This window comes from Myotis nattereri, assembly GCF_964212035.1.
Source record: "Myotis nattereri genome assembly, chromosome: 1".
NCBI classification, from domain to species: domain Eukaryota; kingdom Metazoa; phylum Chordata; class Mammalia; order Chiroptera; family Vespertilionidae; genus Myotis; species Myotis nattereri.
The window spans coordinates 163,149,256-163,163,245 of record NC_138075.1 but is presented as its reverse complement, the minus strand read 5'-3'; the positions used below and the strand labels follow the sequence as shown (position 1 = coordinate 163,163,245).

Sequence of the window (13,990 nt, the reverse complement as noted above, 5' to 3'; positions counted from 1 at the left end):
CTAATCCCCATAACTGGCCTCCCCTGCCAGCCTGATCCCCCTAACTGCCCTCCCCTGCCAGCCTGATCCACCTAACTGCACTCCCCTGCTGGCCTGATCCCCCTAACTCCTCTCCCTTGCCGGCCTGATCACCCCTAATTGCCTCTGCCTTGGCACCCACCACCATGGCTTTGTCCAGAAGGACATCCAGTCTAATTAGCATATTACCCTTTTATTAGTATAGATTACTAAGAATAAAGCAACAAAACCAAGAGACAGAGAAAATCTATACTAAATCCAATAAACTTTCTAACAAATCCTATATAATAAAAGAGAAACATGCAAATTAACTGTCCCTCCTATGCTCAAGCCATGCCCACAAGCCACACCCAACAGCCAATCAGGAGCAGGTAAGCAAATTAACCCAACTAAGATGGTGGCAGCCATGGAACTGGAGCGAGCAGGAGGCTTGGGTTGCCCCTGGCGAGGGAGGAAGCCAAGCTTCCCACCTGCCCTGGCCGAACCTGGGCTCCACTCAAGGCTACACAGTTTCTATTATAGAAGATAAATACCAGAAAAAAGAAAAGAAAAAAAGGAGAGGCTGAAAGCTTGGGTCGCTGGGGGGCGTGGCCAGCCTGAAAACGGCCATCAGCCCCTCACCCAGGCTGGCCAGGCACCCCAGCGGGGACCCCCCCCCCCAACCCTGAAGGGGCTGTGGGCAACCTGAAAATGGCCCTCAGCCCCTCACCCAGGCTGGCCACACCCTCATGGGGTGAGGGTCCCCACCGGGGGGCTTGCCAGCCTGCAAAGAGCAATCAGTCCCTCACCCAGGCTGGCCAGGCACCCCAGCGGGACCCCCTCCACCCCCCGAAGGGGCTGTGGGCAACCTGAAAATGGCCCTCAGCCCCTCACCCAGGCTGGCCAGGCACCCCAATGGGGACCCCCACCCAGAAGGAGGTGTGGCCAGCCTGAAGACAGCCATCAGCCCCTCACCCAGGCTGGCCAGGCACCCCAGTGGAACCCCCACCCTGATCTGGGACAGCCTTCAGGGCAAACCAGCTGGCCCCTACCTGTGCACCAGGCCTCTATCCTATATAATAAAAGGGTAATGTGCAAATTGACCCTAACAGCAGAATGACTGGGAATGACTGGTCACTATGTTACACACTGACCACCAGGGGGCAGACGCTCAATGCAGGAGCTGCCCCCCTGGTGGTCAGTGTGCTCCCACAGAGGGAGCTCTGCTCAGCCACAAGTCAGGCTAATGGCTGCCAGTACAGCGGTGATGGCGGGAGTCTTTCCTGCCTCCTCAGCAGCGCTAAGGATGTCCGAATGCAGCTTAGGCCTGCTCCCCGCTGGCAAGCGGAGATCCCCTGAGGGCTCCCGGGCTGCCAGAGGGATGTCTGACTGCCAGCTTAGGCTCAATCCTCCAGGGAGCAGGCCTAAGCCAGCAGGTGGACATCCCCCGAGGGGTCCCAGATTGCAAGAGGGCACAGGCCGGACTAAGGGACCCCCCACCCTGAGTGCACAAATTTTTGTGCACTGGGCCTCTAGTGTGTATATAATTTAAGATGCCAGTGAGTAAAAAGAACAGAAACTTCATTGATCATCAAGGAAGGCTTCTGAAATCTTACTATAGCTGTGACAAAGAAGAATTGCTTACTTTAAACATAACTACTCTTCAGTTCCTGGTAGGAAACTAAAACATCTCATTTAGCCCCTTATTCCCTTGCCAATGTCCTTATACAAATGTTTAGTTATAGATTTTGCACTTCAGGAAATTCAAATTCCTTAGTATTGTTGAACACAACCATTCACACAAATACACATATATGGTAACTCAATCCTGTTTATCGTTAAATAAGAATCATACATGATGTGGACAAACATGTACATACAGTATATGAATATTTTCATACATGCTTATATTAGTTACAGAAATATATATTTACATTAGTTTGCTTATGATAGTAGGCAGATGCACATATAAATTTATTTACTTTAAAAATCAACCGATTTTCAAAAAAACTTTAAAAAGTTTATATAGAACGAAAAGATAGCTGCTGAGAGCTATTTCTTTTTAAGTAAAGATAAAATTGATCCTTCAATGGCCTTTTAATATAGTCTAGCCTGAAAAATTAAGTTTGTAATTGAAATAATTTACCACCATTGTTTGAATTTAAAAATATATTAAAAAATAAAATAAAAATATATTAGATTAATTCTTCAGTGATTACATTAGAACCACCAAGAGGCAGAAATAGAGACAAGTCCATAGTACAAAAGAAACAAATTGTAGAGTATATCGATTGGATACTTTTTCCTAAAATCACAATATTCCCTTGAAGTTATTAAATTGAATATAAAAGTTGCAAATACATTTCCCATACTGAAAATGGTGCACTTACAGGAAATTTGTGAATATCTGCTCCACAAATAGTCATAAATCAGAAAGACATTGACATAAACATAAAATAATAAAACTAAAGGATCAGAAGGCACATTCTGAATAATACAACCCAGTAAATAAGAGAATGAAGATTTATTATTAAAGTAAAATCCTCAAAAAAACTTATTTGAGGCTTAGAAGACTATTTTTAAAAATTACATCTTTTTAAAATCTTATGCAAAAACAAAAAATACTTTCTTACAAGGACTTTTTATCCACTCTGTAAGTTTATCTACTCTATAGTATTCACAACAGAAATAACAAAAAATAAAATTTTCTTCCAATTGGAATATTCTATGAAGCACCTCATTTTCTCTTAGTTTTTCCTTAACCAGAAAAAAAAAAAAAAATGCACACACACAAAAACACCCAGATGACATTCCTATGGTATAGAGTGCACTGTAGATTCAGTGCTATTTTCTTTATCCTGCTTTTCTTCTTCATGTGGTGAATCTAGTTCATTTCTGCTAGTTTCTTCCTCACTGGAATCACTGTCCAATCCACCTTTAACCCTAGCAGATGTCTTGTCATGCAAAGAACTTTCACAGGTTTTGTCTGTGGGAACAGCTCCTTTCCTTTGAGGTAAAACAGTAAAAAATGCTTCTTGCCAGTCTCTTGTTTCCAGGTATTCCAGAATAATCTCAAACACTGAAACAAAGACAAACTCTATACATTTCTCAGCCAAGTTCATCACAATGTTGCACACTATATTTTAAAATGCATTGATACTATGTCCTAATAATTTCTACTTTGTTCTTATCACCTTGTTTCCCTATTGGCTCTCAGAATCAAGTTGCCCCAAAGCTCTCAAGCCTGTTCTTTAGCTTTTTCTCAATTCCATTCTTAAGCACTTAGAAGCTTACCATTATTCCTTGTCAGTAATAATTAATACACAGAGAATCTTTTTTGCTTCCTTCCTATTCTTTATCCCTTTCACTTCTTTATCCTTTATGTGCTAACATAAAACTAGAAAAAAAAGGTTAGGATTAATCTAAATTTCTTCTATTTTTCATATACAGCGCCACTTCCTCTAGGGAACATCTTGCCTGCTTTTTGTTTCATATTTAGAGTTAAAATTTAATACTGTCTCCAAATTACTCTCACATTAATACATGGTTGAAGGGTCAATTTGGATTACTTCATGGAAAAGTAATTTCCACAGTCTATCAAAGGTCTTAGAAGCTCAGTCCTGGAATCAGTAAATTCATTTATATAACTCCCTATAGTCTACCACAAAGTTCTTAGCACATAAAAAGAGCCCAATAAACAGTTGTGCATCAACAAAAATCTCTACTAAAAACTCCATACAAATGTCTAAGAATGTCCTTTATAATGTTATTTACAATAGTAACCAAAAAAATCATCAACAGAAGAATGTTGTAAATAATATTATATATGCATAGGGAAGGAACTGGAAGGAAACACACCAAAAAGAAGAATGGTTAATTATTATATATTCAGATGATGAATATTATATAGCCATTAACAATAATTCAATGACATGAAAAACCCTATCTAATAAAGAGCTAATATTCAAATGTACCATCACTCCAACACACAAGATGGCCAACAGGGGAGGGCAGCTGTGGGCAATCAGGCTGACAGGGAAGGACAGTTGGGGGGGACCCAAGCCTTCAGGGGAGGGCAGTTGGGGGGGACCAGGCTGGCAAGGAAGGACAGTTTGGGGCAATCAGGCCAGCAGGGGAGGACAGTTAGGGGAGACCAGGACTGCAGGGGAGGACAGTTAGGGGTGACCAGGCCAGCAGGGGAGGACAGTTAGGGGTGACCGGGCCAGCAGGGGAGGACAGTTAGGGGTGACCAGGCCTGCATGGGAGGGCAGTTAGGGGTGACCAGGCCTGCAGGGGAGGGCAGTTAGGGGTGACCAGGCCTGCAGAGGAGGATAGTTAGGGATGACCAGGCCTGCAGGGGAGGGCAGTTGGGGGTGACCAGTTCAGCAGGGGAAGACAGTTAGGGGTGACCCGGATGGCAGGGGAGGGCAGTTAGGGGCAATCAGGCCACAGGGGAGCAGTTAGGCGTCAATCAGGCTGGCAGGGGAGTGGTTAGGGGTGATCAGGCTGGCAGGCAGAAGCAATTAGGGACAATCAGGCAGGCAGGCAGGCAGGTGAGCAGTTAGGAGCCAGCAGTCCTGGATTGTGAGAGGGATCCCAGATTGGAGAGGTTGCAGACTGGGCTGAGGGACGGGGACACACACACACACACACACACACACACACACACACACACACCATGCACGAATTTCGTGCACCGGGCCTCTAGTATAATTATAAGTGAGGGAAAACACCCAGATTTATAATATTTTATGTAATGGAGTAAGAATCCAATTATGTTATAAATAATATTATATATGCATAGGGAAGGAACTGGAAGGAAACACACCAAAAAGTTAATACCAAGTATTTCTGGGTAGCAAAATTATAGGTTATTTATTTTTATGTTTTTCTGTATTTTCAAAGTTTTATAAAATATGCATGTATTATTTCTATATTCAAACAAATTATAAATCATTACATTTTATAATTTTGTTTCTAGCAAGGTGTATATTTTATATTTTCACAATGTTCACTCAGGTACATTTTCACTTTATCTCCTTATAGCTTACCATGATTAATTGCCAAAACTTTTCTACTATTCATCTTCACAAAATTTCCAAGGGGTAGCTGTGCATGATCAATTCCATGATCTGATGCTTGTTTATATGTGAGTCCCTAAAACAAAGACACTATAACTTGGACTAGAACATTAAATTTCTTTAAAGTCTACAACAAATAAATAATTTTTAAGCAAGACTTTAGTTCAGAGACCATTATCTGACGCGAGTGTGTTTGTGTGTGTCTGTGTTTGACTGCTAATTTGGAAATATTCTCTTGACAATAAGGATAGTTGGAATGTTTAGGCCTTTTGTTTTAACCAATTTACAAGTGAGGAAACCAAAGACATGTTCCCTGCTCTGCCACAAAGCTCCTAAGTGGTAGAACCATAGGAAAAACTTGCCTTATGCCTCCTGATTCAAATACCTTTTCACCATTCCATACCACCTTTCTCTTAGAATTTAAAATACTCAATCAGAACTCCTAGAGAGACACCATCATTCTTTTTATGAATACAAAAGACATACAGATAAAATTATGTTTCAATTACATAACACTAGGACGCACAAATAACCAAAACAAATACTATAAAAAGCTGAATTGAAAAAAAATTTTAATTGCCTATAAATTTAATTTTTCCCTTCTGTCAATTAAAAGAATACTGAATATGAATTTTCTTTCTTCTCAAAATTAAAATCCTTAAAGCCTAGGTCTAACCAGAACTGAAACAGCCAAAAGATAGTACAGAGAAGGAAGAACTAAATTTTCAACCAGTAGTTTGCATATTTTAGGGACAAATAATAATGATTGAGACAGATGCTTTTGAAAACAAAATTGTTTTAGTTCAAAAACACATACAACATGAAAGATAAAAATCTGGTTTTATATAAGTAACAAAAAAGAATATTTTCACTAAGAAAACACTAAAAAGGCTAAAGGTCATTCTGATAAAATTCCCTCTGATGCTATAGAGATGCACTGTCCAATAAGAGCCACATGTGACTATTTAAGTTTAATCTGTTACAATTTTAAAATATTCTGTTCTCAATTATACTATACACATTTCATGTGTTCAATAGCCACAGGACTACCACACTGGACAGAATGATGTAAGTATTTCCAACATTAGAAAAAGTTCTACTGCACAGTGGTGCTACATAAGAATACTGAATTTGTATTATTCTGATGACAATATTTCCTCAGACACTTAGTAAACATGCTTTTTCTTTAGTTGGGTTGAATTTAGCATGTTGTTAAGTAGCTGGCAAAGTATAAAATGATATTTTCTCTTAGAAAGTGTACTTCTGTAATTTTTCATTCAAATGATGAGGAGGAGGTAGAAAGATACAAAAGTAGAAATATAAGAGAACAGAAAACACATCCCATGAAAATCACATATTTAAAATAAAAATGATCAGTTTTGTTATAAATTTTATCAGAGGCCTAAAAACTGATTAATAGCAGCATCTTCTATCAATACAGTATATTGTTTAAGCATCTGGGCTCCAGAACAATTTACCAGGTTTCAAATATCTGCTTTACTACCTACTACTATTGATTTTAGACTTATTTTCTTTAGGCCTCCATTTCCTCAGCTTTAAAATGCAGAAAATATCAGCACTGACCTCACTGGTTTATAAGTGAGGATTAACCATAGTAATGTACGGGGGGGGGGAGGGGGGGGCAAAAGTAGGTTTATAGTTGTGAGTATGTGAGACACAGAGTTTATTCTTATATTATTATTTATTAATTAGTGTATTATTTTCCATATGAACAACTATAAACCTACATTTGCCCAATCTTGTATGTGAAATGTTTTGCTTAGCCAAAAAGGTGATTGAAATATAGCTGGCACTCAGTAGAGAGCAGCTACCGCCAGTATTATTGCTACTATCAAAAAGTATTATTGTTATTATTAAGAAAATTGATATATCAATTTTAAGTACAAGCAAAAGCAAAAGTAAAAACTTAGTACCTTTTGATGGTTGTGATCTACTAATCCTCCAATCACATAAGCCTTTGATTCATCTAATTCCTTCAGTACATTAGGTGAATCTGATGTAAGATAAATCAGATCTTCTTTCTTTATGAATTCAATATAGTGTTCTGGTTTAATGTGGATATCCTTTAAGACACATGAGGACAGATGTGATTAATTAATAGGATTTTGTGAAAATTGGCTAATAATCAATTTGAAAGGAAGTAAATCATATGAAAAGAAGTCTGAAAGAATGCTGCAATGCATTATTTATAACCTACTACTTAAATTCCTTGTCACCTCACACATCAATTATTTAAGTGGCTTCCTGATGCTATTTCCCTGTCGTCAGCCTCAGATCCCTCCAATTTACTTCCACACAGTAATGGTAGCCTCATTTTCTAAAAACACTACTTTCCATGTTTTATTTTCATCTGTAGGATAAAACTGAAATTCTTTAACTTAGTAACTCTTTCCTGAATGTGGCACTAACCTACCCTTTCTAAGTTTATCTCTGCTCCAACAAAACAAAAGCATTTTGTCACATATTTGCTCACATTATTTCTTGGTTTTCTCCAATTATTTCTTTTCTGTCTACACAAATCATCAAAAGAAAGTGCTTGTAGATTTAATAAAGTCCATGAATCCATTTCTACAATGATACACATATAAAATCATCTTCATCAAAACTGTTAGATCAGAGGTACAAAACTGAACACCAGTTGGCAGTCAGAATTTTGCAAATTATATTGATAGAATAAAAGAAAATACATCATCAGATTCAGATGACATTCAACCAGGACATTCAACCTTTAAGGAAATAAAAAAATGAAGCAGAACTTGTCTCACCTAAAATGTATAACCTATCCTATATAATAAAAGCCTAATATGCTAAGTGTCCAGTCGTCCATTCAACTAATCAAAGAGTAATATGCTAATGATATGCTAAGGACACTCAATCACTCGCTATGATGTGCACTGACCACCAGGGGGGAGTCAACCAGTCGATCAGTCGCTATGATGTGCACTGACCACCAGGGAGCAGACACTCCAAATGGTAGGTTAGCTTGCTGCTGGGGTCCAGCCGATCGGGGCTGAGAGAGATGGGCCATGGCAGTGCTAAGGATGTCCAACTGCTGGCTTAGGACCATGGGGAGCAGGCCTAAGCCATCAGTCAGACATCCCCGAAGGCTCCTGGACTGCAAGAGGGCACAGGCTGGAATTTTGTGCACCGGGCTTCTAGCTGATTACTAAGCAATCACCTTTCTAAAAATGTTTTATTATAAATTTGGGTCCTATAGTTAATAAGCACCCCAAGAGGGACTTGAAATTAAAGACTGATAAACTTATGTTTTTCTGGAAAGTCGGTGGTATAAATAATAAATTTAACAAGCCACAAAATAACTGAAAGTATGCCTTCTCTAACTGATTACATTATTTCTCAGGAAAATAGGACAGATAATAAAATAAATGCAGTCATTATGGGATTAGAGCAGGGGTGGGCAAACTTTTTGACTCGAGGGCCACAATGGGTTCTTAAACTGGACCTGAGGGCCAGAACAAAAGCATGGATGGAGTGTTTGTGTGAACTAATATAAATTCAAAGTAAACATCATTCATAAAAGGGTACGGTCTTTTTTTTTTTTTTTTTTTTTTTTTAGTTTTATTCATTTCAAACGGACCGGATCCGGCCCACGGGCCGTAGTTTGCCCACGGCTGGATTAGAGAGTGTAAGAGGAAAAGTTTGTCATGGTGAGAACTGGCTTTGAGAAAGAAAAAAAAAATACAAGAATAACCCAGTACTTCTCTGAATAGGATTCCTCATGAATTGGTACTAAAGCCAATCTATTATTTACAAATGACTGAGGTTTTGTCCTACAAAAAATGTGAGCCACATATGTAATTTTAAATCTACCTATGGCCACATTAAAAAAAGTGAAAAGAGCCCTAACCGGTTTGGCTCAGTGGATAGAGCGTCGGCCTGCACACTCAAGGGTCCCAGGTTCGATTCCAGTCAAGGGCATGTACCATGGTTGCGGGCACATCCCCAGTAGGAGGTGTGCAGGAGGCAGCTGATCGATGTTTCTCTCTCATTGATGTTTCTAACTCTCTATCCCTCTCCCTTCCTCTCTGTAAAAAATCAATAAAATATATTTAAAAAAATAAAATAAAATAAAATAAAATAAAAAAGTGAAAAGAAATAAGTGAAACTAATTTTACTAATACATTGCATTCAACATAATATACCCAGAATGTTATCATTTCGACATATAATCTTTTTTAAAATTTCAAGGAGATATTTTACATTCTTTTTGGGGGGATAGGTACTAAATCTTTGAAATCCAATATATACTTCACATTTATAGAACAACTCAATTTAGACCAGTCACATTTCAAGAATTCAATAGCCACATGTGGACATGGGAGAGCACAGATTTAGAAGCAACAATGCAAGTATATTTTCAAATTTTAGAGTGACTCACTCTTACAAATAATGCAATGCCAGTTTGCTAGGTAGAGATTGAATAAACACCTTTAAAATTTTTCCTTCTTAAAAATATGTTTTAAAGTTGGGGGCAAAATAGAAGTGAGATTTAATGGGAGCAAGTACAAACAGACATCACAGTCTTTTTAGCTTCCCTTATTCCCTTAAACTTAGGTACAGTGACACACAGGGTTTGGAGACTGGTGACGCCTATATTTATTAACATTATGTAGAATTTGAGTAAAAAATGTAGACCTTTAAGCTTAAAACTACTTGAAATTATGGGAGAGTTAACCTACTGTAGTTACCTTCCAGTTGACCCATCCTTTGTCATTTTCATCCATGTTCTTTTTCAACTGGCCTCCATGGCTTGTCAAGTAAAACTGATAGAGTCATCAGCAAGGGCAGAGAGAGCAAATGACTATTAAAGTGCAATATTTTATTTCCCTCATACACTAATCTGATTGTCAATGAAACACAATATATTTTCATTCTAGAAAAAAATAAATTTGTGGCATGCTTTAAACATACAAAAATAAAAAAATACAAAACATGTCATTTCTACCACAATAACTTCCTTATGGCATCTACATTTTCATCCCATTTTTCCAAGCACCCATAATCAGCCTTTCCCTTAATGATCACTTTTCTACAAACTCCCCACTCCCATGACAAGTTTCCTTTCCCTTTCTTTTGCCACCACCAGTCCCAAGTCTCCATAATTCTTTGGTTCTAAAACCTGACACTATTTCAAGTCTAAGCAAGGATGGAAAGAATATAAAATGTAAAAATATAAAATTACTATCACTTGATAAGAAGAAAATATCTAACCAAACATTAAGAATTTCTAGTTCTCAACCTTAGTGAGCCAGTATTAATTTTAGGTCACCGAGATTTCAAACAGCAGGCACTTCTTGACAGCAGGCAGCTAGTCTCACAAAGCACTCCCTCACTCTAGCTAAGAAAGTACTTTTCAAAATTATCAATGGCTCAGAATCTTTTAAGTAGAATAAACCTACCAACAGGTAACACAGCACACATCAGTTCCCCCTACTCTCCGGAATAGAAGGAATGAGAGCTAAGAAACTGGTATGAAAATATGTGTATATCTTTCAGTGAAGATGTTCAACTACACAGAAATGAGCAGGTCAGTGTGGACAAGACTGATGATAACTGGGCAGTGTGTTTGAGAACGCATATGTGAAAAACTGTTTAAAATATTTTATCTTTGTAGAAAACATGTTTCAAATAGGCATTTTGTTCTCGAAGAAGGATTACCTGTAAGACTCTTGTAAAGGCCGGCAGGATTATCTATGCCGTTTCCCAAGGGAAATATAAGAAAGAAAATTGGAGTCTGTTTTAAATCTCTCAAACATACCTGCACAGGATGCAGTGCTCGTCGATTTTCTGCATAACATCGTTGAATCTGCTTATGAAGTTTCTTAATATCCTATAAAAGAGTGCAATTTTTAAAGCATCGTTTTCAAAATCACCTAGAGCCATTCCACAATCTTAGTGGAACAGAATAAGCAGAAGAAATAACTAGACAGGTACATTTTTTTCTTTTGAAATACAAGTCCTTTCTGATCATTTCTATTCAATTTCCTTACATAACTAACAAAATTACTATAAGTCAACACTCTGCAAGTGAACCATTATTTCATATTCTGCATCTACTTAAAATGCTAGTTCATGCCCTAACCGGTCTGGCTCAGTGGATAGAGCGTCGGCCTGCGGACTAAAGGGTCCCAGGTTCGATTCCGGTCAAGGGCATGTACCTTGGTTGTGGGCACATCCCCAGTAGGGGGTGTGCAGGAGGCAGCTGATCGATGTTTCTAACTATCTCTCTCCCTTCCTCTCTGTGAAAAACTCAATAAAATATATTTTAAAAATAAATAAATAAATAAAATGCTAGTTCATGAAAAAATTTACTTAAGAAATTCTCTTACAGCCATACTATTACTATTTTTATAACTTACCAATGGCTTGGAAAGTAATTAAATTATCTTCTCTTCACTAGAATTGTTTAAATAACCAGGCTTCTCAAACTACTAAATAAGAAATAATTATATTAAGACAATCATACTTCTTATTTTCTTAATTGTGATTAGGACAAAGAAAACCACTCACAGATCTTTATGATCAATATGCAGTTACTGAGTTTTATAATCTAATCATGGTGTTTGTCTCTCCTGTCAACACACACATATACATAAGAGGAATTTATTAGCTAGTTTAATTTAGGGGTCACAGAGCTTAGAAAGCCTGATTTAAGATGCATTTTAGTACATAAATTTATATCAAAGTGATATTACAGATTAAAGTAAGAATTACTCAGCCTAGTTTACCTACAGGGTTTTTCTGACAATGATTCATACCTTTAATACCATCAAGCTGTCAAAACTACAGTCAATGATAAGGCGAAGTGTGCTGTGAACAACATCTCTTCGAATACGTTTTCTATCATTTCCATCTGAGTTTGATTCCAGTTGACACTGCCGCTCCAATTGCTTTCTCTTGCGTTTTTCCTTCCTCTTTTGTCTAAAATCAGTATTGAAATAACTTTTTGGTGTAATTTATAGATTCACATACAAGACTCCTCTAAATAGATAAAGAAACATTACTTTTTTAAATCAGCAGGCTAAACCATATAAAACTGCCACTTTTATGGACCAAAATTGGTCAGATATCAGCAATTTTACACAGTCCATCTAAAAATTTTAGAAAGGAAGAAAATGGGTTTGTAAAAACAGTATAATGCTTTTTACACAAATCCTTACTATATTACTAATAAACTCATTTATTATTGGTATCATATTATAAGAAAACTTTACAAATACTTAATTTGAGAGCTGTGATATGTTTCACTTGTATCATTCTTCCCCTACATGATTTTCAAGCAACATTTATATGGTGTAGAAAAAAGGCAAAGTAAAATTGTTAGTGAAAAAAAACCTCATATACTTTTTTTCTCTAATCTGCATCAACTATAGTTTATTTTCTCTCAGTAACTTTTGGCATTATACAGCGGTGGGCAAAAGTAGGTTTACTACTGTAATACAAAAAAACACAACAAATAATAATACTAGAATAAACTGTTCCGTATACTCACAACTATAAACCTACTTTTGCCCACACCTGTTTAATGACAGCTTCAACCTAACTGTTCTCAAAACCTGCAATAGTTCTTCTAGAAAAATCAATGTTAGGCCTAAATTTGATCTTTCTGAGGAGGTTATTTTTGTTCCATATCTAGGACATGGATGCTAATTATATCCCCTTCCTAAGTTGGTTATTTCAGAAATTGTGCTGCTACTCACAATAGATTTTGGGTGAGAAAAAGTGTGCAGTATAAATTTATAAACACTGCTAAAAAGAAATTCAAAACATAGTTTTAACAGCCAATTGACAGTGTTAGCTAACAATATGCGTAGTCCCAATTTTAATTAACACAATTACTTTTAATGTGTCAAAGGACCATGAAAGGCCCAACATTCCATATTTTTGAATAGCGGAGAATGCATTTTGAAACATACTTGCGGAGTTCTCGTTGTTCTTCCCATTGTTTCTGTTTTATTAGCTTTTTCATTTGTCGTTTAGACATTGGTTCAAACTCTTCATCTAATCTTGGCTTCTGACTTTCCTTTTGATCTTCACTTAAGTCTTGCTTTCTTTCAACATTAGAAGTCTCAATAATTGCTGGCACCATTTCAGATGACATTACTTGATGCCTCTGAAAAATTGAAAAGCAACTTTGACATAGATGATTCACACACAGAAAAGTAAATACCATATAACCAATAGATGTGATTAAAATTAAACCATTTCAGAAATGAATAAAAATAAAAATTTAGCCCTGGCTGGATGGCTCAGTTGGTTGAGCATTGTCCTGTACACCCAAAGGCTGCAGGTTCCATTCCAGTCAGGGCACATACTTAGGTATGTGCCTAGGCACCTAGGTTGTGGGTTCTATCCCAGAGTGTACAAGAGGCAACCAATCAATCTCTCTCTCTCTCTCTCTCTCTCTCTCTCTCTCTCTCTCTCTCTCACTCATCTATCATCTATCTATCTCTTCCTCGTTCTCTAAAAATCAATAAGCATATCCTCACCCAAGGATTTTTTTTTAAAGTGAAAATTTATACAATTAAATGTTATTTACTGACAAAGACCATGTAATGAAATGGGGTGCTTTCATGGCACAATTTTTCCAGAAGGCAACACAGATTTATGTTTCAAGAGCTTTAAAAATACTAATACCCTTCACTCAGTAATTTAGTTCCTTAGAATAAATTCCTGTAAATGAATCAGAAATATACACAAAATGCAAAAGGGTATGCAGTAGTCCCCTCTTATCTTCAGTGGATACATTCTAAGATCCCCAGTGGATGCCCAAAAAGGTGGATAATACTGAACCCTTTATATACTATGTTTTTTCCTAAACAAACATATAATAGTTTAATTTATAATTATAATCATAGTAAAAATATTAA

At 37.2% G+C, this 13,990-nt stretch overlaps 1 protein-coding gene across 1 annotated transcript; it reads right to left on the bottom strand.

The window, feature by feature from the left end:
• Nucleotides 1–2,810: 2,810 nt before the first annotated feature.
• Nucleotides 2,811–13,700, bottom strand: TRMT10A (tRNA methyltransferase 10A; the record flags this gene model as incomplete). Its single annotated transcript, XM_081085686.1, has 7 exons — nt 13,037–13,700; nt 11,879–12,041; nt 10,879–10,950; nt 9,809–9,883; nt 7,013–7,162; nt 5,049–5,154; nt 2,811–3,076 (listed from the first exon to the last, which is right to left on the bottom strand). The coding sequence occupies exons 1-7, from the start codon at nt 13,291–13,293 to the stop codon at nt 2,811–2,813; spliced, it is 1,089 nt and encodes a 362-aa protein (XP_080941812.1). The 5' UTR covers nt 13,294–13,700.
• Between the last annotated feature and the right edge of the window lie 290 nt (nt 13,701–13,990).